This window comes from Pholis gunnellus, assembly GCF_910591455.1.
Source record: "Pholis gunnellus genome assembly, chromosome: 24".
Lineage (NCBI taxonomy): Eukaryota > Metazoa > Chordata > Actinopteri > Perciformes > Pholidae > Pholis > Pholis gunnellus.
In genome coordinates, this window is record NC_136551.1 from 332,501 (window position 1) to 356,792 (window position 24,292).

At 45.3% G+C, this 24,292-nt stretch overlaps 1 protein-coding gene across 1 annotated transcript in view; it reads right to left on the reverse strand.

The window, feature by feature from the left end:
* LOC306715439 (BCL-6 corepressor-like) overlaps positions 1 to 23,532 on the reverse strand; it is a 30,090-nt gene extending 6,558 nt beyond the window's left edge. Inside the window, exons 1-11 of the mRNA XM_079185811.1 lie at positions 22,873 to 23,532; positions 22,465 to 22,542; positions 19,273 to 19,345; positions 13,881 to 17,402; positions 10,237 to 10,453; positions 9,254 to 9,679; positions 8,843 to 9,022; positions 7,263 to 7,612; positions 2,910 to 3,014; positions 857 to 1,023; positions 150 to 295 (exon numbers count right to left, since the gene is read on the reverse strand). Of these exons, the coding sequence (XP_079041937.1) occupies positions 150 to 295; positions 857 to 1,023; positions 2,910 to 3,014; positions 7,263 to 7,612; positions 8,843 to 9,022; positions 9,254 to 9,679; positions 10,237 to 10,453; positions 13,881 to 17,402; positions 19,273 to 19,275 (5,116 nt within the window). The 5' untranslated portion in view covers positions 19,276 to 19,345; positions 22,465 to 22,542; positions 22,873 to 23,532. The remainder of the gene's footprint in view (positions 1 to 149; positions 296 to 856; positions 1,024 to 2,909; positions 3,015 to 7,262; positions 7,613 to 8,842; positions 9,023 to 9,253; positions 9,680 to 10,236; positions 10,454 to 13,880; positions 17,403 to 19,272; positions 19,346 to 22,464; positions 22,543 to 22,872) is intronic.
* Positions 23,533 to 24,292: the final 760 nt, after the last annotated feature.

Here is a 24,292-nt window from a genome sequence, read left to right on the forward strand (position 1 = left end):
GTCTATAAATTACCAGTTAAATTGACATAAAAGAGAGAAAACCAGCAGAAGAAACTAACCAGAGAAGATTTTGTCATAAATAACTTCAATAATTAATCAATCAAGCACTTAAATTAACACGTTAGAGAGAACTGACCCCCCCCCCTTACCCTCCAGGAAGGTTTCCATGGCAGCGCTGTGGGTCATGTTGATTGGTCCTCGTCCAGAGTACGAGGTCAGGGTCGGGTCGGCGCCGCAGGCCAGCAGGAAGCGCACCACCTCCACGTGGTCGTTCTCCACGGCGTCGTGCAGCGGCCTGGAAATATAACACATGTGAATACATTCTAAAGTCGTGTTAACATGCAAATAAGCCAGACGAAGGTCCTAAAAGATACATAAAGACGTTTGCTTTCATATTCTAACTAAATACTCATTTTAATTAATATATATTTTGCACTCCGTGTTCAACGTCTGAGGTGTGAGAAAACACAAACTCTTCTTGAACATTTGTGACTTTAATCTCAGAGAATTTCTGATTCATTTTTCTCTCTGAATATTATCTTAAAAGCATTTCACTTGTTAAAAGTGAGGTTACAAATGTACTATGTGATATATAGTACACATATACTATATATAATATGTATATATGGATAGATATAGATATTATATCAACATTTGGCGAGTGAAGATTCGTCGATATGCAGATGATGCAGTTATTTATACAGCAGCCCGTCTAAATACAAGAGAATCCTCTGACTGCTCCTCCAGCTAATATTATATCTTAACAGTCGTTACAAAGATCCACATATCACATTATTATAGTAAACTCAACAAGAAGTCTGCTGATTCAACACAGACAGAGTGAACCGACTCGTACCTCGTCCCGTCCTGAGCGCCGCAGTTGACGTCGGCTCCGTTCTCCACCAGGTGGCGTACGATCTCCAGCCAGCCGCGGGCGCAGGCCTCGTGCAGGGCGCAGTACCCGGCGTTGTCTCGGTGGTTGACGTCACAGATCCGCCGCTCCAGACAGTACAGCACCACCTCCTGGACACGAGAGGACAAGTGGACCGCCGATGAGACCAGAACCGGAGGAAGTACCGAGGAACAAAGCAGCTAACTAGGATGCTACGAGCAGCTAACTAGGATGCTACGAGCAGCTAACTAGGATGCTACGAGCTACGTCTGAATAGCTACTGTTGACCCACTGAGACGAAACTACAACCCCAGACCACATCATCAGCAAACTGTTCGCTGCATCACTTCCTTTGTTGGAGTTGGAGTTCTGAGAAGAACCCTCAATTTCCCAGTTCTTCTCATATAATGAGGGTTCTTCTCAGGGTAAAATGAGAGTTCTTCTCAGGGTGAAATGAGCGTTCTTCTCAGGGTGAAATGAGGGTTCTTCTCAGGGTGAAATGAGGGTTCTTCTCAGGGTATAATGAGGGTTCTTCTCAGGGTAAAATGAGGGTTCTTTTCAGGGTGAAATGAGGGTTCTTCTCAGGGTAAAATGAGGGTTCTTCTCAGGGTATAATGAGGGTTCTTCTCAGGGTAAAATGAGGGTTCTTCTCAGGGTGAAATGAGGGTTCTTCTCAGGGTGAAATGAGGGTTCTTCTCAGGGTATAATGAGGGTTCTTCTCAGGGTAAAATGAGGGTTCTTCTCAGGGTGAAATGAGGGTTCTTCTCAGGGTATAATGAGGGTTCTTCTCAGGGTGAAATGAGGGTTCTTCTCAGGGTGAAATGAGGGTTCTTCTCAGGGTATAATGAGGGTTCTTCTCAGGGTAAAATGAGGGTTCTTCTCAGGGTAAAATGAGGGTTCTTCTCAGGGTGAAATGAGGGTTCTTCTCAGGGTGAAATGAGGGTTCTTCTCAGGGTGAAATGAGGGTTCTTCTCAGGGTGAAATGAGGGTTCTTCTCAGGGTAAAATGAGGGTTCTTCTCAGGGTGAAATGAGGGTTCTTCTCAGGGTGAAATGAGGGTTCTTCTCAGGGTATAATGAGGGTTCTTCTCAGGGTGAAATGAGGGTTCTTCTCAGGGTATAATGAGGGTTCTTCTCAGGGTGAAATGAGGGTTCTTCTCAGGGTGAAATGAGGGTTCTTCTCAGGGTGAAATGAGGGTTCTTCTCAGGGTATAATGAGGGTTCTTCTCAGGGTAAAATGAGGGTTCTTCTCAGGGTGAAATGAGGGTTCTTCTCAGGGTGAAATGAGGGTTCTTCTCAGGGTATAATGAGGGTTCTTCTCAGGGTGAAATGAGGGTTCTTCTCAGGGTGAAATGAGGGTTCTTCTCAGGGTGAAATGAGGGTTCTTCTCAGGGTATAATGAGGGTTCTTCTCAGGGTAAAATGAGGGTTCTTCTCAGGGTGAAATGAGGGTTCTTCTCAGGGTGAAATGAGGGTTCTTCTCAGGGTGAAATGAGGGTTCTTCTCAGGGTAAAATGAGGGTTCTTCTCAGGGTGAAATGAGGGTTCTTCTCAGGGTATAATGAGGGTTCTTCTCAGGGTGAAATGAGGGTTCTTCTCAGGGTGAAATGAGGGTTCTTCTCAGGGTGAAATGAGGGTTCTTCTCAGGGTGAAATGAGGGTTCTTCTCAGGGTATAATGAGGGTTCTTCTCAGGGTGAAATGAGGGTTCTTCTCAGGGTGAAATGAGGGTTCTTCTCAGGGTATAATGAGGGTTCTTCTCAGGGTGAAATGAGGGTTCTTCTCAGGGTGAAATGAGGGTTCTTCTCAGGGTGAAATGAGGGTTCTTCTCAGGGTGAAATGAGGGTTCTTCTCAGGGTATAATGAGGGTTCTTCTCAGGGTAAAATGAGGGTTCTTCTCAGGGTGAAATGAGGGTTCTTCTCAGGGTGAAATGAGGGTTCTTCTCAGGGTGAAATGAGGGTTCTTCTCAGGGTGAAATGAGGGTTCTTCTCAGGAAGTATGGGTGCGCTTGTGCAGTGTTACCTCGTATCCCAGGCGGGCGGCGCGCTGCAGCAGCGTCTCTCCGGCGTTCTTGTTCACGATGAGCCGGCGGACTTCGGGGGGCGTGGGGCGAGCGATGGGGGACACCTGTGTGTGTGTGTGTATGTGTGTGTGTGTGTGTGTATGTGTGTGTGTGTGTGTGTATGTGTGTGTGTGTGTATGTGTGTGTGTGTGTGTGAGAGGAGAGAGACATTTAAAGTGGTTAGCATGAGCTTGAGGATTGTTTTCATTACACACACACAAAACACACACACAGGCGCTCGCTGTGTTTCTACATTTATCACTGTCAGATGTTTTCTCTTAAACACACACACACACACACACACACACACACACACACACACACACTCACACACACACACTCACACAACCCCAGTTTTCTAGGCTCAGTCGAAAATAGCGCTGTCACCACCTCTGCTCTCACGACTCTGTCAGTGTGTGTGTGTGTGTGTGTGTGTGTCTGTGTGTGTGTGTGTGAGTGTGTGTGTGGGTGTGGGAAGCCCGAGGCTGATGGCAGAAAGCTCAGGAAGAGGAGGAGGATTTGTCTTCAAGTAAAAACAGAACGAGAGAGAAACAAACGAGGATTCTGTTTCTCTGTCTGTAAAAAATACAAATAAAATGTCCACTTTCACTTCATGAGTCAAACACACATTCTTTAGTTGTTGTAAACACTTCGCCATCGTTGAGCGTCTGAGCTGCAGCAGTCTGCTCAGCAGTAATACTCCTCCATGCCTGTGGGGGCAGTAGGGAGCGCAGTGACGACTGTTCATTTAAAACAGTAGAGCTAAATAACGGGAGAGGTTGAGATGAACAGCGATGGAGAAATACTTGAAAAGGAAAAACACTTGTTGGAGGTTTGAATCCTAAGCACAGACTCCTTTGAGTATTTTGTTAGGGGGACAGGAGGTAGGCAACGACGAGGATAGGACGTAGGAGACGAGGACAGGACGTAGGAGACGAGGACAGGATGTAGACAACGACAAGACAACGACGAGGATAGGACGTAGGAGACGAGGAGAGGACGTAGGAGACAACGACAAGATGTAGACAACGACAAGACAACGACGAGGATAGGACGTAGGAGACGAGGAGAGGACGTAGGAGACGAGGACAGGACGTAGGAGACGAGGACGTAGGAGACGAGGACAGGACGTAAGAGAAGAGGACAGGACGTAGGAGACGAGGACAGGACGTAGGAGACGAGGACAGAGTTTTGTTTGATGGTGGATGTTTGTTGCCTTGCTCAGTGGCTCTGAGGCAGAAGGTGAACCTTCCAGATTTATAAAATAAACAGCTGTTACATTCAAAACGGCCTCTAAATTTGGTCATTTTAACAGAGAAACACGAGTTTTTATTTGTGTATTTGAAGTTTTATTTTTCTGAATTAAAGCTGAAAAGAATCCAGTTTTTATTCTTCTCTGAATCAGCAATCAGACACGGATGAAAAGCTGCCGACGCCACGGCAACAGCCTCCGCCGCTGAGCAGCCAGACAGTGTGTGCGTGTGTGTGTGTGTGTGTGTGTGTGTGTGTGTGTGTGTGTGTGTGTGTGTAATGTGTGTGCGCAGGCGTCTGTCAAACGAAGCCGCTTGCCGCCACGCATCGGCAAACAGGAAGCGAGCTTTGCCCTGGAGGTGTGTGTGTGTGTCTTGTTGTGTGTGTGTGTTCTGGTGTGTGTGTGTGTGTGTGTGTGTGTGTGTGTGTGTGTGTGTGTGTTCTGGTGTGTGTGTTTTTTCTAGCGCAGCAAACGAGGAGGAGGAGGGTCGAGCGAAAAAGAGAGAGAGTGTGTGTTCTGGTGTGTGTGTGTGTGTGTGTTCTGGTGTGTGTGTGTGTGTGTGTGTCCTCGCTGCCCTGAGGAAATCTCCGGCGCAGCAGCTGTCAAAACGGCACAAGCCACCGCCACACACACACACACACACACACACACACAAAGACACACATGTGGAGAATATTATTCTTCCTCCATAACCTTCAATCACTCCCTCCCTCGTTCGCCCGCTCTCTCTCTCTCTCATTCACTTTAATCTGCAGTGAATTGAATTACACACACACACACACACACACACACACACACACACACAGTAACACACACACACATCGTCCCTGCAGAGCTTTCCCAGCGAGCTCCAATCAGGACGATAATTGCAACGATTAACAAGAGAGAGAAGAAGAAAGAAAGGAGGAACAGCAGAAGAAGAAAAACAGAAGAACCGAGTGTGGTTTCTTATAAAAATGTGTTTGAGACAAAAAAAAGACGAAAGAACGAAATGTCTCGACGTTTTAACGTGGACTCGTCTCGTTAACGTTTTAACGTGGACTCGTCTCGTTAACGTTTTAACGTGGACTCGTCTAGTTAACGTTTTAACGTGGACTCGTCTAGTTAACGTTTTAACGTGGATTCGTCTAGTTAACGTTTTAACGTGGACTCGTCTAGTTGTTAACGTTTTAACGTGGACTCGTCTCGTTAACGTTTTAACGTGGACTCGTCTCGTTGTTAACGTTTTAACGTGGACTCGTCTAGTTAACGTTTTAACGTGGACTCGTCTAGTTGTTAACGTTTTAACGTGGACTCGTCTAGTTGTTAACGTTTTAACGTGGACTCGTCTAGTTGTTAACGTTTTAACGTGGACTCGTCTAGTTAACGTTTTAACGTGGACTCGTCTAGTTGTTAACGTTTTAACGTGGACTCGTCTAGTTGTTAACGTTTTAACGTGGACTCGTCTAGTTGTTAACGTTTTAACGTGGACTCGTCTCGTTAACGTTTTAACGTGGACTCGTCTAGTTGTTAACGTTTTAACGTGGACTCGTCTCGTTAACGTTTTAACGTGGACTCGTCTAGTTGTTAACGTTTTAACGTGGACTCGTCTCGTTAACGTTTTAACGTGGACTCGTCTCGTTAACGTTTTAACGTGGACTTGTCTCGTTAACGTTTTAACGTGGACTCGTCTAGTTGTTAACGTTTTAACGTGGACTCGTCTCGTTAACGTTTTAACGTGGACTCGTCTCGTTAACGTTTTAACGTGGACTTGTCTAGTTGTTAACGTTTTAACGTGGACTCGTCTCGTTAACGTTTTAACGTGGACTCGTCTAGTTGTTAACGTTTTAACGTGGACTAGTCTAGTTGTTAACGTTTTAACGTGGACTCGTCTCGTTAACGTTTTAACGTGGACTTGTCTAGTTGTTAACGTTTTAACGTGGACTCGTCTCGTTAACGTTTTAATGTGGACTCGTCTAGTTAACGTTTTAACGTGGACTCGTCTAGTTGTTAACGTTTTAACGTGGACTCGTCTCGTTAACGTTTTAATGTGGACTCGTCTCGTTAACGTTTTAACGTGGACTCGTCTAGTTGTTAACGTTTTAACGTGGACTCGTCTCGTTAACGTTTTAATGTGGACTCGTCTAGTTAACGTTTTAACGTGGACTCGTCTAGTTGTTAACGTTTTAACGTGGACTCGTCTCGTTAACGTTTTAATGTGGACTCGTCTCGTTAACGTTTTAACGTGGACTCGTCTAGTTGTTAACGTTTTAACGTGGACTCGTCTCGTTAACGTTTTAACGTGGACTCGTCTCGTTAACGTTTTAACGTGGACTCGTCTAGTTGTTAACGTCTTAACGTGGACTCGTCTAGTTGTTAACGTTTTAACGTGGACTCGTCTCGTTAACGTTTTAACGTGGACTCGTCTAGTTAACGTTTTAACGTGGACTCCTCTAGTTGTTAACGTTTTAACGTGGACTCGTCTCCGTCTCGTTAACGTTTTAACGTGGACTCGTCTAGTTAACGTTTTAACGTGGACTCGTCTCGTTAACGTTTTAACGTGGACTCGTCTAGTTGTTAACGTTTTAACGTGGACTCGTCTCGTTAACGTTTTAATGTGGACTCGTCTCGTTAACGTTTTAACGTGGACTCGTCTAGTTGTTAACGTTTTAACGTGGACTCGTCTCGTTAACGTTTTAACGTGGACTCGTCTCGTTAACGTTTTAACGTGGACTCGTCTAGTTGTTAACGTTTTAACGTGGACTCGTCTAGTTGTTAACGTTTTAACGTGGACTCGTCTCGTTAACGTTTTAACGTGGACTCGTCTAGTTAACGTTTTAACGTGGACTCCTCTAGTTGTTAACGTTTTAACGTGGACTCGTCTCCGTCTCGTTAACGTTTTAACGTGGACTCGTCTAGTTAACGTTTTAACGTGGACTCGTCTAGTTGTTAACGTTTTAACGTGGACTCGTCTCCGTCTAGTTAACGTTTTAACGTGGACTCGTCTAGTTGTTAACGTTTTAACTTGGACCCGTTTTCATGCTGTCAAGCTAAATAGCGAAAACAAGCGCTCCTCACTAACCTTTCCACTCGCGTCGTCGCTGCTACCTCCCCCGTCACCCTCCTCCTCCCCCCTCATCTCTCCTCCCGTGTGCTTCAGCTTGCAGGGACGCTTGCCCTTCGGCTTGTTGAGGTCGTCGTCATGGCAGCGGAAGGGATGGCGGTCAGGTGGCGAGGATAAGGAGGAAGGAAGAGGAGGTAAGGAAGGGAGGAAACTGGAGACCCTGCGGCTCTCCCTCAGCTTCTGGTGCTTGTCCTGGATGCGGGAGGAGGTGAGGGAGGCGAAGGATGCGGTGGAAGGCTGCCGGGGGGCGGAGCCGCACGGTTGCCGGGCGAGATGAGCAAGAGAGGTGGGCGGGGCCATGTGGAAAACTGGAAGAAAACAAAATAAAGTTTTAATTGCACGAGCAATGCTATAAATAGCAATTATACGTTGAAGCCTTGTGTCGCCATCTTGTTTTTTTAGTAACCAGTGAACAGGAAGTGACCATATCTGGACTGAGGAGGAGTGACGTAGAGACGCCGTATACGTCTCTGGTAGAGACCTGTCAATCACCGTGTAGCCCCGCCCCTAAAGCATCCCCTGCTTTATGGTCTGTGTGACTCTAAATGGACCATCATTTACTAAATGAACATCATGCTGTATTGAAGAAGACTTGAAACTAGAGATTGAGACCATGAACTCATGTTTACAATGTTTACTGAGGTAATAAATCAAGAGAGAAGTAGAGTCATTTTCTCATAGACTTCTATACAACCAGAGTCGCTAGAGAGAATGCAGCTTTAACACATGAAGCTTTGACTCAAACTCCAGCACTAAATAGTTTAATGTTCCACAAAGAACTCCAGAAACTCTTAATGCAGCTTCGTCCTTCTTCTTTTTTCAGAAATGTGTGCGTGTGCACGTACGTGCACGGCCTTCGTCTTAGCCAACAAATGAGCTGCTGTCCGTCCTTCAGCAGGGGACGAGTTAGATAATAAAAGAGAGAGAGAGAGAGATAGGTAGAGAGAGAGAGAGAGAGAGAGAGAGAGAGAGAGAGAGAGAGAGCGAGAGAGAGACGGGGAGGCTGAGTGGAGCAGCAGGCGGGCGAGTGAGGTAGCAGATGATGGGGGAGGGGAAGAGAGAGAGACACACATGTTTGAAACACGACTGGATTCACACGTAGCAAAGGTGTGTGTGTGAGGAGTGACATCATTGTTATCTTTGGATTCCTGGCCACGCCCCCTTCCGCCACTAATGCTGCGTTCAAGTGCGACGGCGTTTCTTTTCTTAAATTACCGTCTTCATGAATTCCTTATTTTACGGCGCAATTTTGTTGAGAAATAAATTGTCATACTTTTGTCTGTTAACCAAAGACGCCCACGTTGGACGGTGTCGACCACACATTCTATTGTTTTTAGCCCAAATAATAACAAGAGAAACTAAAGACGTTACGCTGACGATGTTCTTCTCTCTGTTGAGAACAAATATTGTAACAGATAAAGCAGAATCATTCAGACTCCAGATGTTTTATAGGTTAAGATGAAACGATACATTTTAAGTTTCCATGGTAACGGGTTTCCTTTCAGTTTAAAACGACACGTAGTAATCTATTACGTCACCTCTCGGGTCGTCGTCCCTCCTCACAGACGCGGGGTCACGCCAGCCTCCGTTGACCTCTGACCTCACCCTGCCGGATGGCAGCCATTGGCCGAGCTCCCCGGGGAGGCGGGGCTTGTTGAGTCGGAGGCCGTTGAGCTCGATGCAGACCTTCAGCCTCCTCACGTCCTCCGGGGTCGAGTCTGTGACGGAGAACAGTTCAACGGGTCTTTAGGAGGAACTCTAGGGGACCCAGTAAAGAACCCTGTGGAACACCGGAGTACCTTCAAAAGCCCTAAAATGTTTTAACTGAAGCTAAAAGGTGAATAAACCCGTATGATTGATACAAGTATTATGTATATGTATATTAGTATTACAAAGAATCCTTCTGATGATTTCATTCATTCGTTCTATGAGGTCTAAGGGACTCTTACCGCCGGTGAACTTGGTTTTCTTGTTGGGGTTCCCCGTGGTCTCCTCCTCCCTCGTCTCCTCCTCCCTCTCCTCCTCCTCCCTCCCTCTCCTCCTGCTGCTGATGCTGCTCTGGTGGAACGGCTCCAGGCTGAAGAGGCTCCTCCGGTTCATCGTCGCCGCGTCAGGACTCGAACCTCCGGCTGCCGGCTTGGTGGTCGTCGTGGAGACGCGTCCGTGAAACAGGCCTCTGGACAGAAACCGCTGTTGTTGTTGTTGTTGTTGTTGTTGTTGTTGTTGTTGTGAGATAAAACTCCTCTCCTCTTTCTTCTTCTCCTCCTGCACACCTCCTCCCTCTTCTTCTTCTTCTCTGCTCTTCTTCTTCTGTTCCTCCGAGCCGACGGGGAGCTCGTCGGCTCGGAGGAACAGCGGCAGGACGGGGAGGAAACCTGCAGAGTTTCATGAGTTAATGTCTCGACACCAACTTCTTCATTACATTAACTATTGAGGATTTTCTCCTTTAATTCTTTGTTTGGTTTGTAAACAGTGAGAAATGATGTCAAAATTACCCAAAGTGACTCTGAAGCATTAACATAATTAACATTACTATTAATAAATGAACATGATGAATCATTTAATAACATTATGTTTTTGCATTAATTAACTTCCATACATTCCAGCTCTGGTTTCACACCGACGAAGAAGAGGAAAGGTGTGTCACTGTGTGTGTGTGTGTGTGTGTGTGTGTGTGTGTGTGTGTGTGTGTGTGTGTGTGTGTGCGTGTGTGTGTGTGTGTGTGTGTAATGAAGGCAGCGGTTCGTTCAGCTTAAAGTGAGCGAGGTGCATCAAGAGTTCAACTGTGTGAACAAAAAGTGTGTGTTTTAATATCTGTGTGTGTGTGTGTGTGTATGTGTTTCTGTGTGTGTGTGTGTGTGTGTATGTGTGTGTGTGTGTGTGTGTGTGTGTGTGCACGTCGTCCTGCAGAGCTCTCTGGGGCTCCTCTTACCTCTCGGTGCCTCGGCGGCGGCTGCAGAGGGATTTCTACCTCCTCCCTCTTCCTCCCTCCCCTCCTCCTCCTCCTCCTCCTCCTCCCTCCCTCTGTCTCCCCTCTGGCCGTCTGCCAGCTCCGTCTCCTCTGTCCTTCCTTCTTCCTCTTCCTCCTCTTCCTCTCTTCCTCCCTCCTTCTCCTTCAGCTCGAGCTCAGAAAAGCGCAGCATCGCCCGCTGAGAGAAGGAAGATAAAAACATCAGAGACGGAAAACATTTACTTTACATTCAAACTTCAATCAACCAATCAGCTCCTCACACAGACGTGTCAACAGCCTCCCTTTGCTGTACGCTTTACTTCCATCTGAACAGCTTCACAACTGAGAAAAACTAAATATGCCTCCTCTAGGAAATAATAACAAAAGAAGCTTTGCCAGAAAATTGTCCAATAACAGACGCCACCATCTTGGTTTCTGACCGTCACCATCTTGGTTTTTGGATGTCGCCATCTTGGTTTCTGACCGTCACCATCTTGGTTTTTGGCCGTCACCATCTTGGTTTCTGACCGTCTCCATCTTGGTTTTTGGATGTCGCCATCTTGGTTTCTGACCGTCACCATCTTGGTTTTTGGTCGTCACCATCTTGGTTTTTGGCCGTCACCATCTTGGTTTCTGACCGTCACCATCTTGGTTTTTGGCCGTCACCATCTTGGTTTCTGACCGTCTCCATCTTGGTTTTTGGCCGTCACCATCTTGGTTTCTGACCGTCACCATCTTGGTTTTTGGTCGTCACCATCTTGTTTCTGACCGTCACCATCTTGGTTTCTGACCGTCACCATCTTGGTTTTTGGTCGTCACCATCTTGGTTTCTGACCGTCACCATCTTGGTTTTTGGACGTCGCCATCTTGTTTCTGACCGTCACCATCTTGGTTTCTGACCGTCACCATCTTGGTTTTTGGACGTCGCCATCTTGTTTCTGACCGTCACCATCTTGTTTCTGACCGTCACCATCTTGGTTTCTGACCGTCACCATCTTGGTTTCTGACCGTCACCATCTTGGTTTCTGACCGTCACCATCTTGGTTTTTGGACGTCGCCATCTTGTTTCTGACCGTCACCATCTTGGTTTCTGACCGTCACCATCTTGGTTTTTGGACGTCGCCATCTTGTTTCTGACCGTCACCATCTTGGTTTCTGACCGTCACCATCTTGGTTTTTGGACGTCGCCATCTTGTTTTTGACCGTCACCTTCTTTGTTTTTTTGCAATCAGAAGTAACACAAGAGGATGGAGCTAAGTACACCCGAACACTAAATAGGACATCTTTAGGCGACCGTTCCTGCAGCCCGTGACAGGCTTCACTTTTTTAAAACTGAGGGTTGCCACGTGTGTCCAAAACTTTAGTCTTTGACCAAACATCTGCAAAACCTCTGGTTGATATTTGGGGGCTTTGTTCCATTTTTGGTCCACATCAGCATCATAACAGCAGCTGTTTGTGACCAGAAGCGGCTTTAAGGGAGAAATAAACCTCAGCTCTTCCTGTCTGATGTTTCTTAAACTGAAAAAGATGGACACGAGCATCCCAGGGTGTTCAACCAAACCTCGTAAACGTTGGTAACCGGCCCCCAGTGTGCATGCTGACAGGACAGTATTTCCTCGCTCACCTCACTTTGCCCCGAACCACAAACCCATTTTAAAAATTAATGGCCCGTGAAACGATCTACAAATCCATCTGACGGCGGCGCCCCGAGGCGGCAGCACACCCCCCCCCCCCCCCCCCCCCCGAGGAAACACGATTGACCGAGCTCAAAGACTTCCAGAGGGAATTATCAGCCGTACACAACACAGCTGATATCTTCAATAAGGGGAATAAATATCTGCTGTCTCACCAACAACAGTGACTTCTTCCCCTGATCGTCTTTGACATTATAGCACAACAAGATTTAAATACAAAGACGTCCAACGTCCACTTTTCTAAAAACCTTTCTGGATCTATTTGACAATGCAAACGACAAGCAAAGCATAAAAACTACTGTTAATTCGAAAATGTGAAATTTACCCAAGATTGATGTGTTAATACAACAGTGTATTAGTGTCATTGTAGGTAAAAAATAAAAATATTACAGAGCTGGGGAGGTGGTTAACGTCACAAGAAAAGAAAATAATTTACGATTCTTTAAGATTAAAGTCAAACATTTATGAGAAAAAAAACACAAATTACGAGAAACAAAATTAGACATTGTCTGAGATTAAAGCCGTAAATTTACAAGAAAAAAGCTCAGAACTTTAGGAAAGAAAGTGGATATTCTCTGAGATGGACGCCACTAAATGCTCGACTCCTTTTGGTCCAATTCTCAACATAAAGAGAAGCCGTTTGATGGGAAATGTAATTTATTATTTATTCTTATTCAAACACAAACCAGCTTCTATTAGCTTCTATACTTTCCATCCTCCTCCGTTGGTGAGGGTGGAGGACGAGGATGAGGAGGAGGAGGACGAGGAGGAGGAGGAGGAGGAGGAGGAGGAGGAGGAGGAGGAGGGATTTAATTTGAGTTGAAGGAGGGATCCCGAGGGAACGAGGAGGTGAGAGAAGGAAGCGGCGAACAGAGAGGCAGAGAAACAAAAATAGAGCAAAACGTTCAGAGATGAAAGAAAAAAAGGAGAGAAGAAGAAAAGAAGAAGAAGACAGTTCGTTTCCTTTCTCTTTTGGGGAGAAACCAGCAGGAGAAGAGTCGCCTGAGGCCACATACATCCGGTGTGTTATCCTAACCCGAACTCAGCACGACCCGAAAACAGTCGTGGGCGGAAAAACAAGCCGAGAAAAAGAAATGTAGTGACGGAGGAAGTGAAAGAGAAGGCGAATCTCCTCGTAACACCTCCTCATACCTGAGGAGTATTCACTACATCTTCACCTTTACGACACTCACTGTGATTTGATAGTAATGAGTTACTTTACTCAGACCTGCCGTTAGATGGAGTCATTCATGCATTCACGTCACTAATTTGCAGTAAACTTAAGACAATAAACACTTAATTTCAGGTGGTATCTCGTTACTTGACATAGTAAATGTAATGATATTACCGAGATCCTGTTAGCAACACGTTATATTACTTTATTACGGCTATAAGTAGTATAATTACACTGTCTGACAGCTGCTTCTCATTTAGGATCAAGTTCCCAGTTGGCAAAACACCCGGATTCATTAAACATCTTCCAACATTTTATAGCTGAGAAATGACTTCTTAGATTAGAGAACGATCATGTTGAGGGTTCATAAAAAGGGTGAACATGTATTAACCTCCATCAACGACCCACTACTTCCTGCGTTGACTCTGAAGTTGGGTGCTGATTGTGGATTGTAGGGTTTTTAAAAACATCTGATATCATCCTAAACCCTCAGGATACTGGACTACTCTGATTCCACCACCAAACTCCTGGAAACCCTCAGAATACAAACACTGTGTTGCACTCCTCGTATCACAACCTTTTTACACCTTCTCCAACTTCAAAGCACCTTCTTGAATCTCCACCAAACAGAATTTGGTCCTGGGAAGCCAGGTGAGGGTTCATATCCTCTGACTTTGGTGCTGGAAACATCTGCTGAAACTATGTCAGCAGATGTTTGAAGAAAGAAAAAAGAGAATACATGTAGAGGTGGATCTTACCTGAAGTGCTTTCTGCTCTCTGCTCAGCTTGCTGGAGTCGGCGTAGAGCTCCGTGGTCACGCATTTGATCCGGTCGCCCACGTAGCCGGTGGAGTTGGCGATGCGTTTGGTGAGGCCGGTGCGTCGGCCCTTGCCGCAGCAAGAGTCCTCATCCTCGTCTTCCAGGGGATCCAAGCCGTCCTGGATGTCGTCCTTTTCGTCTCCACAGCTCTCTCTTTTGGGCTCTGCCTCGTCGTACTTTAGGTTTTTGTTAACCAGCGGTTCTTGAATCAAGCCTCCATTGGTAGGATTTCCAGGTGAAAGATGCCGACAGGTTGGGCTCTGAGGAAAACTGTTTCCACATGTGAGGACTCTGGGATTGCTATGTGCACAGGTTTGGTTATTTCCAAAAGACTGGCCTATAGAGAGGCTATGTCCACAACTAAAGCGGTTCTTTCCGCATGCAGGAGCCCTGATGTTTACACAAACTGGACGCGCAGCATTGCGGTTTTCACAATTTGTAAATCTGGAATGGATGTTCCCAGAGTTCGGAGACAAAGAGTTGCATCTTCCATGAGTTGGGCCGCTGAATATTCTGGGTTCACAAGTTGGAGCCCTCGGAGCCAGATTTCTGCAACATGGGCCCACAAAGCTTCCGTCTACATCTCCACTGCTACATGGGGGCGTTCTTGGGTTGTTGTAAACACACAGTAGGGCCCTGGTGTTCATAACCCTGGGATTAAAACTCCTGCATGCTGGGACCTGGGGACTAAAATCTCCACTTGCTGGTCCCTTACTGCTGCAGACTGGACTGTCTGGATGACAGCTGCCCCCATAAGCCGGACTCTTCGGACTGGTGACTGCACACATTGCTCCCATGCTCATGATGTTGCTGGAATTGTTGTTGTCACAAGGATCCAATGAGTTACCGTCTTTGGAAGGGCGTTGCTGAGGGCTTACATTTTGATTGGCTGAGGCCTCTGACTTATCTTCATTGCTAACCTTCTCAACTCCATTAGTCCGACCACCAGTGACACCAGTTATCAAGTCACCACCAGAGGCTCCAGTTTTACATTTTCTAGAAAATTGCTGTGGAGACGTTCGGGCACAGCGCATCGTCTGCTCCTCTGGGATGTCTGGGAATGGACTAAGTGGCTCCTCCATTTCCGGGATCTCTTCTGGGGTCTCCTCACTGGGAAGAGGAGGTAAAGAAGTCTTGTGATGAGGGGGTTGTGGTTGGGAGGTGTCGGGTAGTAAGTGTTGCCTCTGCTCTGCAGCCTGGCTGTGGGAGGATTTTGGAGGCTCTTGGATGTGGTTACCACCATGCTTAGAGGAATCTTCTCTTATGGTAGATAAGGAGCTGTACTTATTAGTGTTCAATTCACCATCTTCCTCATCACGCACCAGGTCAATACAAACTACATCCTCTCTGGTAGAAGTGAGGCTTTTGCCTGAAGCCTTTATGGTTTGGTTTGTGGACTTGTCTCTCTCAATGTCACTCTTTTGGGAGCAATCAGCATCCGGCTTTTCCTGGTTCCTGTACGGTTCTGCGTTCCAGGTTTTGTCCTGGTTCTCAATTTGGTCAAGACCTGCGTGGGAGGAAACAGGTGGAGGGGCCATCCCTCGGGAATTCTGGTATGTCATGAAGTCACCCTGGTTTGGATGTACCCCATATGGAAGTCCATGTTTTGGTGCAATGCAAGCTGGATAAAAGCTGCTGTTGCTAAGCAAAGCTGGGTGGGTATAGACGGGCCCTTTGCCTGGTATGGCCATGCGTTGCAAGGACATATTCTCAGCAACCGAGTATGGGATGTAGCGGTTAGTGTAACCTAAACCAGGAGGGAGGTAGGAGTCGCCATAGATTGGACCGGAGGAGTTTCCATTTCCCACACGAGATTGCTGTTGTTGCTGAGGATGAGGTTGGCTCTCTGGAACTTCTGGCTTAGCAGGAGTTGTAGTATGTTTCCCAGTCTCTCCTTTACACTTTGGATTCTCCAAATCACTAGCAGGGACTCGTGGCCATTCAACTTTGGCCTTTAGGGAGGGAGATGATGCAGACGGTCGTCCCGCTGAGGCAGGGCTGGGGATACTGGTGACCTCAACTGTCTTGGAGCCAGGTGAGTTTTGAGAAGTATTGTCTACACTCTTGTTTTTCATAATTTGGGAGCCTCTGTTGTGCTGTGCAGAGCTGACAGCTGGGGAAGGACCAGGAACAACCCAAGGGGAGGGCACAGTGCTGATAACTTCAGGACGATCTGGAGTCTTTGCTGACGTGGTAACTGGTGGGTTCTGGTAATGAGATGGTGGCAAATACCCTAACTTGGCCAGAGCATCTAATTTAGATGGGAATCCATTTGAGAATTCTTCCAACTCTTTGGCAGACAGATTCAACGTTTTGTCCCTGGGGGTTTTGGCAGACTTTTGAGGTACAGCTTTGTCCAGTGATGTCTTTGCAGGTGAAATCTCTGCAGTACTGCGGCCTGAGCTGGCATCTTTGGTTTTGTTGCTGCCTGAAGTGGCCATGTAAAAAGGGTGAGACACTGATAGTGAGGTTGAGGAGGTCCTTCTGTAAAGGGACTTCTGGAGGTCTGTAGTGGTGTTGTTGAGGGTTTGGGGAACTGAGCGTGGGGGATGGGTAACTGGGGGTGACTCTAAGGCAGCAGCTGAACTGCTAACAGGGCCACCACTACTACCACTACTGCTGCTGCTCATCGTGTTCTTGGTGGAAGTAGGTTGACTGGACTTTGCGCCACTGCTACTGCTGCCATGTTGTCGCTCCGTATGATGAACAGCTTGAGGCTCCTGGTGGATTTGTGGACTGGTGCTGAAGGCAGAAGGTTCCTGATGCACCTGAGGACCGAGGCCTTGTAAGGCCTTGTCCTGGCAGTGGGGCAGCGGTGACAGGACGGCAGGAGACGGAGTTGCAGTAGGGATCCTGATCAGAGGGCCCAGCGGGGAGGAGATATGGGCCGGGCCATAATGAGGCAGGTAGAAAAGTCTGTCCTCCCCAGGTGTGCTGCTTCCTGCCCCAGCAGCACAGAGAGATTGGTATGCCAGCTGCTGGTGGAGGAAGGGCGACGGCTGGGACAGGAAGGAGGCCTTGTACGCCATGTCCAGGAAGGGGTACATTGTTACATCAGCATAAGGGCTGACCCAGGGCAATCTCAGGAAGCCGCCAGCACCATTCAGATCCAGTTCTGACTGCTTGTCGTTGGATAAGACTCGGCGGTCCAGCCCCAGACTGTCTCCTCCTGCACCAGGACCAACCAGGGGTTTCTGTAGCCCTGGTTGTGGGCTCTTATAAAGTCCAACATATCCATTCGCAGATTTCTGGCCATCCAACAGGGTCACACCTGGTTTGTAGAGGAGGTCATAGCCAAGCGGGAGAGAAGAGCCGGCCTCCTGGGGCTTTTCGGCAGAGAGAGGATGAATACCGGGATAGAAGATTCCTGCGTGGGGGCGGTAGTTTTCCCCCACCAGAGCGTTGCGGTCGATGCTGAGGGCAGCGAGCGGGTTCATCCTGTAAGATGCGCTGGCATCCACCTGCAACATGGAGAGGAGAGTCGAAATAAGAAACCAAGCTGGAGGATAACTGCTTTCTGATTTAAAGTAGTTAAAACATTTTGAATACTTTGCATTCATTTACATCAAACGTATTGACGTTTGCTCGATCAGCAAGCACAGTTTCTTCATTTTATTGAAGGATTTCTTCCTCTTTGACAGGAAAAAGGACTAATGAGGACTATGAAATGTCTTTGCCGTGTAGATTTAGTTCAGTAAATCTCTGAAATAAACCGTTGAGTGTTACATGGACTTTCATGGACAAACAGGAATGAAAATGATCTCCAACACAGGACGTGATTTCATTTTTCCTTTCATGGAGAAAAATAAGAGCAGCCTTTTCTTTTTTTTTTTTTTGTATTCCTGGATGACATATGACGCTGCGAGCTACTCTTTCACTCTCCCTCGACAGATCCAGGAAATAAAAGAGAGAAAAGAGGCGTGAGATAAACAAAGAGAGGGCGAGAGACAAAGGGAAAGCACAGCAGTAAGAGAGAGAGAGACTCTGGGAGAGCAATACTGAAGGAAAAAAAAGAACAGCCTAATTGAATTTCCTGTCACACGGCGTCGTGAACCATCTCTGATTGGCTATCAGCCGCAGGGCCATTAGGAAGTTATCCAGACAGCTGGGTGGCCGCCTGAGATGTGGAGCGAGCAGAGAGATCCTTCACTCGCTCGGCTTTACAGGGCAGAAAAAAAAGAAAAGGAAACGAAATGTGGCTGAAAATTAAAGTTGGTTTTTGGGGAATTAATAGAAAAGCAGTGATGAGTTCTTTTTGTTCTTTTTCAATAATGTTTTCTACAATTTTTAAAAATAGAAAACAAAATAATTGTCTAACCGTTACGTTTGGTGGCGTTACGTTTGGTGGCGTTACGTTTGGTGGCGTTACGTTTGGTGGCGCTACGTTTGGTGGCGCTACGTTTGGTGGCGCTACGTTTGGTGGCGTTACGTTTGGTGGCGCTACGTTTGGTGGCGTTACGTTTGGTGGCGCTACGTTTGGTGGCGCTACGTTTGGTGGCGTTACGTTTGGTGGCGCTACGTTTGGTGGCGTTACGTTTGGTGGCGCTACGTTTGGTGGCGCTACGTTTGGTGGCGCTACGTTTGGTGGCGTTACGTTACGTTTGGTGGCGCTACGTTTGGTGGCGTTACGTTTGGTGGCGCTACGTTTGGTGGCGTTACGTTACGTTTGGTGGCGCTACGTTTGGTGGCGTTACGTTTGGTGGCGTTACGTTTGGTGGCGCTACGTTTGGTGGCGCTACGTTTGGTGGCGTTACGTTACGTTTGGTGGCGCTACGTTTGGTGGCGTTACGTTTGGTGGCGCTACGTTTGGTGGCGCTACGTTTGGTGGCGCTACGTTTGGTGGCGTTACGTTTGGTGGCGCTACGTTTGGTGGCGTTACGTTACGTTTGGTGGCGCTACGTTTGGTGGCGTTACGTTTGGTGGTGCTACGTTTGGTGGCGCTACGTTACGTTTGGTGGCGTTACGTTACGTTTGGTGGTGCTACGTTTGGTGGCGCTACGTTACGTTTGGTGGCGTTACGTTACGTTTGGTGGCGTTACGTTACGTTTGGTGGCGTTACGTTTGGTGGCGTTACGTTTGGTGGCGTTACGTTACGTTTGGTGGCGTTACGTTTGGTGGCGCTACGGTTGGTGGCGCTACGGTTGGTGGCGCAACGTTTGGTGGCGCAACGTTTGGTGGCGCTATGTTGCGTTGAGTATCGTTTTGTTGCTCAGTTTCAAACTATTTTTGGATTTGTGGGCATTATGGATGGTGCCCGAGCTACAACCTCAAACACTGTAACTTGTACGAGGAAACATAAACACTAGACTTGAAGTTGACCCGTGACCTCACCATGCTGTGAGCCCGCGGGGTTCTGCTTCAGACCGGACCGTCTGCCACGACGACGCCGTTCACTCCGCCATGTCTGAAGACGAACAGAAAAACCATATGAGACGAAGATTTTATTAAATAGATTTCTTTAAACTGAAATATGGAGTGAAAGCCAGAAAGATGTGGTTTGACATTTGACATTTTAAACTCTGTTTCAGAGCGTCTTGTTCAAGGTTTAGTACTCAACAATCTAAAACTAAAAGATAATGATTTTCTCGCCATTTAACCACTTTTTTAAGAGAGAAGATATGATGGAAAATAGAAATTTTCTTAGTTTGAAACGCTGGTTTGGTATTTTCACATTCATGTCTGTGGACGTTTGGTTTTATATATGAACACATTTTACGAAAATGAATTAAAATTGTTTCAATTTACACAAATCGTGTGAAAACAACAACAAAGAAGGAAAAACTGTTTTTCAATGTTAAAATTGGAAAGAAAGTGGTGTGTGGCTTGCAATAATTTCAGCTATACAAACACACACACACACACACACACACACACACACACACACACACACACACACACAGTGATGTTACAAGGCTCTACGTGGTGTTTTATCACCCAGCCGGAGGACTGATAAGGCACGTCGCCTCGTTTCCCGAGGAAGGAATAATCCAGCAGAGAGCGAGAGCACGGATCAGCGCTGCTCCACACACACACACACACACACACACACACACACACACACACACAGAGTGATTGATGGCTGTTAGGGAGCTGGGATTTCAATAACGGCTCTTATCGCCAGACTATTTGAAGGACAGGTGTGTGTGTGTGTATGTGTGTGTGTGTGTGTGTGTGAGGCATGTGGTGTGTGGCCATGATCATCCATCAAACCACACACACACACACTCAGCTGGATCGGCTTGCTGGGAAATTTATTGCGTTTCCATCAGTGGTGGAATGTAACCAAAGTACACGTTTGAGGTACTTTTATCTGAGTATATTTGGTTATTTCTACTTCACGACATTCATCCGACAGTTTTAGTTAGTTTGTAAATTAAGATTTGTACACAGAAACATATGAAGAGTTCGTAAAATCTGATGTTTAGTTATAAAATAAACCTGTAAAATAAACCTGTATTATAATACAGCAGTGATGCCTCTAGTGGACACCAGGAGAATAACACGTATTATCTCTATAATACAGCAGTGATGCCCCTAGTGGACACCAGGAGAATAACACGTATTACCTATAGAATACAGCAGTGATGCCCCTAGTGGACACCAGGAGAATAACACGTATTATCTCTATAATACAGCAGTGATGCCCCTAGTGGACACCAGGAGAATAACACGTATTATCTATATAATACAGCATTGATGCCCCTAGTGGACACCAGGAGAATGACACGTATTACCTCTATAATACAGCATTGACGCCCCTAGTGGACACCAGGAGAATTACAGGTATTACCTCGATAATACAGCATTGACGCCCCTAGTGGACACCAGGAGAATTACATGTATTATCTCTATAATACAGCATTGATGCCCCTAGTGGACACCAGGAGAATAACATGTATTATCTATATAATACAGCATTGATGCCCCTAGTGGACACCAGGAGAATAACATGTCTTATCTCTATAATACAGCATTGATGCCCCTAGTGGACACCAGGAGAATAACATGTCTTATCTCTATAATACAGTACTGGTGTCTCTAGTGGACACCAGGAGAATAACATGTATTACCTATATAATACAGCATTGACGCCCCTAGTGGACACCAGGAGAATAACATGTATTATCTATATAATACAGCATTGACGCCCCTAGTGGACACCAGGAGAATAACATGTATTATCTCTATAATACAGCATTGACGCCCCTAGTGGACACCAGGATAATAACATGTATTATCTCTATAATACAGCATTGATGCCCCTAGTGGACACCAGGAGAATAACATGTATTATCTCTATAATACAGCATTGATGCCCCTAGTGGACACCAGGAGAATAACATGTATTATCTCGATAATACAGCATTGATGCCCCTAGTGGACACCAGGAGAATAACACGTATTACCTCTATAATACAGCATTGATGCCCCTAGTGGACACCAAGAGAATAACACGTATTACCTCTATAATACAGCATTGATGCCCCTAGTGGACACCAGGAGAATAACATGTCTTATCTCGATAATACAGCATTGATGCCCCTAGTGGACACCAGGAGAATAACATGTATTATCTCGATAATACAGCATTGATGCCCCTAGTGGACACCAGGAGAATAACACGCATTACCTCTATAATACAGCATTGATGCCCCTAGTGGACACCAGGAGAATAACATGTCTTATCTCGATAATACAGCATTGATGCCCCTAGTGGACACCAGGAGAATAACATGTCTTATCTCGATAATACAGCATTGATGCCCCTAGTGGACACCAGGAGAATGACACGTATTACCTCTATAATACAGCATTGATGCCCCTAGTGGACACCAGGAGAATGACACGTATTACCTCCATAATACAGCATTGATGCCCCTAGTGGACACCAGGAGAATGACACGTGTTATCTCTATAATACAGCAGTGATGCCTCTAGTGGACACCAGGAGAATAACATGTATTATCTCTATAATACAGCAGTGATGCCTCTAGTGGACACCAGGAGAATAACATGTATTATCTCTATAATACAGCATTGATGCCCCTAGTGGACACCAGGAGAATAACATGTCTTATCTCTATAATACAGCATTGATGCCTCTAGTGGACACCAGGAGAATGACACGTATTACCTCTATAATACAGTAGTGATGCCCCTAGTGGACACCAGGAGAATAACATGTATTACCTCTATAATACAGCATTGATGCCTCTAGTGGACACCAGGAGAACAACATGTAAGAGGAAACTCAAATATCCTTAGTTAATAAAAGACAGTGACGAGAACAGGAAGTGATTAGACTTTCAAAATAAAAACACAGCTGGAGAAAGTCAACTTGAGTTACCTTAAATGAGTTTATAAACTAGAGCTGCAGCAGAGACTCTTATTTTGAAAGGTGTGCGTTAGCATTTTTTCTGTAGTGTTTTTGGATGTTTACTTGAAGATAAGTTACTTTATTATTATTATTATTTTGTCGTCAGTCAATGAATCAATGAGAGGAAGAAAGATTTGACCTCAGACCTCACAGGAAGCAGCAGGTTAGTGTGGTCCTCATGTCCTCGTTTCCTTGTGTCCTCATGTCCTTTAGAGACACTGAACCTGGAAAAATAAAACAAATGAAATAAAGTTAGTTTAGTCAAAACATGAAACTTTATTCTTCATAAAATTAAATGTGCAACAAAGTGGAAAAAACAGCAAATAATAGAAATAATGCAGTAAAAGTATTATTATTATATTTACTTAATACTATTGTTAAGTTTGCAAATTGGCCCAAACAATAATACTTTATTGTTTTAATATATAAAAGATGAAAAATAAGCAAATTCAAAAAAGTATATTAACAACAACAATAATATTATTATTACTAATAATAATAATATTATTATTACTATTATTATTAATAATAAAAATCATACATTTTAAACTCACCTTTTCTTCTGTGGACTAAACTCCAGAGTTGTATTGTTTCCCTTTGATTATTTTTTATTCAAAACAAACAAAATCCCAAATATTTACACCTTCTCTCGTGCTGAAGTAAATAAATCCTCATTGATCAGCCGCGTGCGAATGAAGAAAGGGGGGGCGTGGACGCGCACGTGCACACTCCGGCAAAAGCGCACACACACACACACACAGTTAGTTTGGATTTCCTCCTAAAATAAAAACAACAAACACTCCACAAAGAATCTAAACGTCTGTTTTTGTGAATGGAGTCGCGCGCAGCACAAACACTACGGGTCACAAACAGGGACACAAACAGGCCGTCCGGAGCGAGCCGCTGGAAACACACACCTGGACACGCGCGCACAGTCACGTGCACATACACACGCGCCGTCCGGGACCGGGTTGAACTGTGTGTGTGTGTGTGTTGTCCCGACAGGAAGCAGCAGCGGGATCTAATCCAGAAAAAAAAATGAAAAACACAAAATGTTTAATAATCCTCCACGAGCGGAAATATTCCTCAGGGTGTCACGCGCGCAGCACGCGAGTTATTCCACATTTATGTTCTTTCTTTCCGGTCCGTCTGTCCACCTCCTCCTCTTCTTCCTCTTCTTCCTCTTCTTCTTCTTCTTCTTCTTCTTCTTCTTCTTCTTCTTCTCTACACGTCAAGTTACAAACAACCAACCATCACGTTTCCGCTGCGCGCTTTCAGAATAAAACCACAGCGAAACAAAACAAAAAAATTGTCCAGATATACTTACATAAGTTAAGGAGTAATACTACAGTCAGTGTACAAATACACTGACAAATACTACTATACAAACTGAAACGTGAAGCCTTTGATTGTGAGGTACTCGTACTTTATATTTCAGAGTAAATTATTTGAGTATTAATCAACTAATAAATGATTCTGTATTATTATAGATGAAATAAAGTCATTAAATGTGCTCCAACATTTACCAAATCCACCTTTAAAGCAAATAGTTATAAAGAATATAAAAACACAAAAGAGCAAAAGAAGTCCAAACACTTCCTGTTTACATGAAGTGACTTTAATCTGAACTACAGACACTTCTGTTCTAATATTTTAAATATGAAATCTACAATAATATTATGATAAACGACAGACATTCCGTGTAAAACTAAAATTCTTGCCAACAGTTTTAAAGCAGTGCTTTTATTTTGAAAGTACCCTTCGTGGTGTTATTGTGGATTAATGATTCTGACTTCACTCAGCTCATCAATACTTTACATTTCTATTGAATTTTCCTTTTCTTTACTTTTAGAATGAAATCTCACGTTTCTCATTTTTCTGTGAGCAGTTTGGTGTTTGGTGATGATTTTAATATATATTTATATATATATATATTTATATATATATGTATATTTATATATATAAACCAAAATA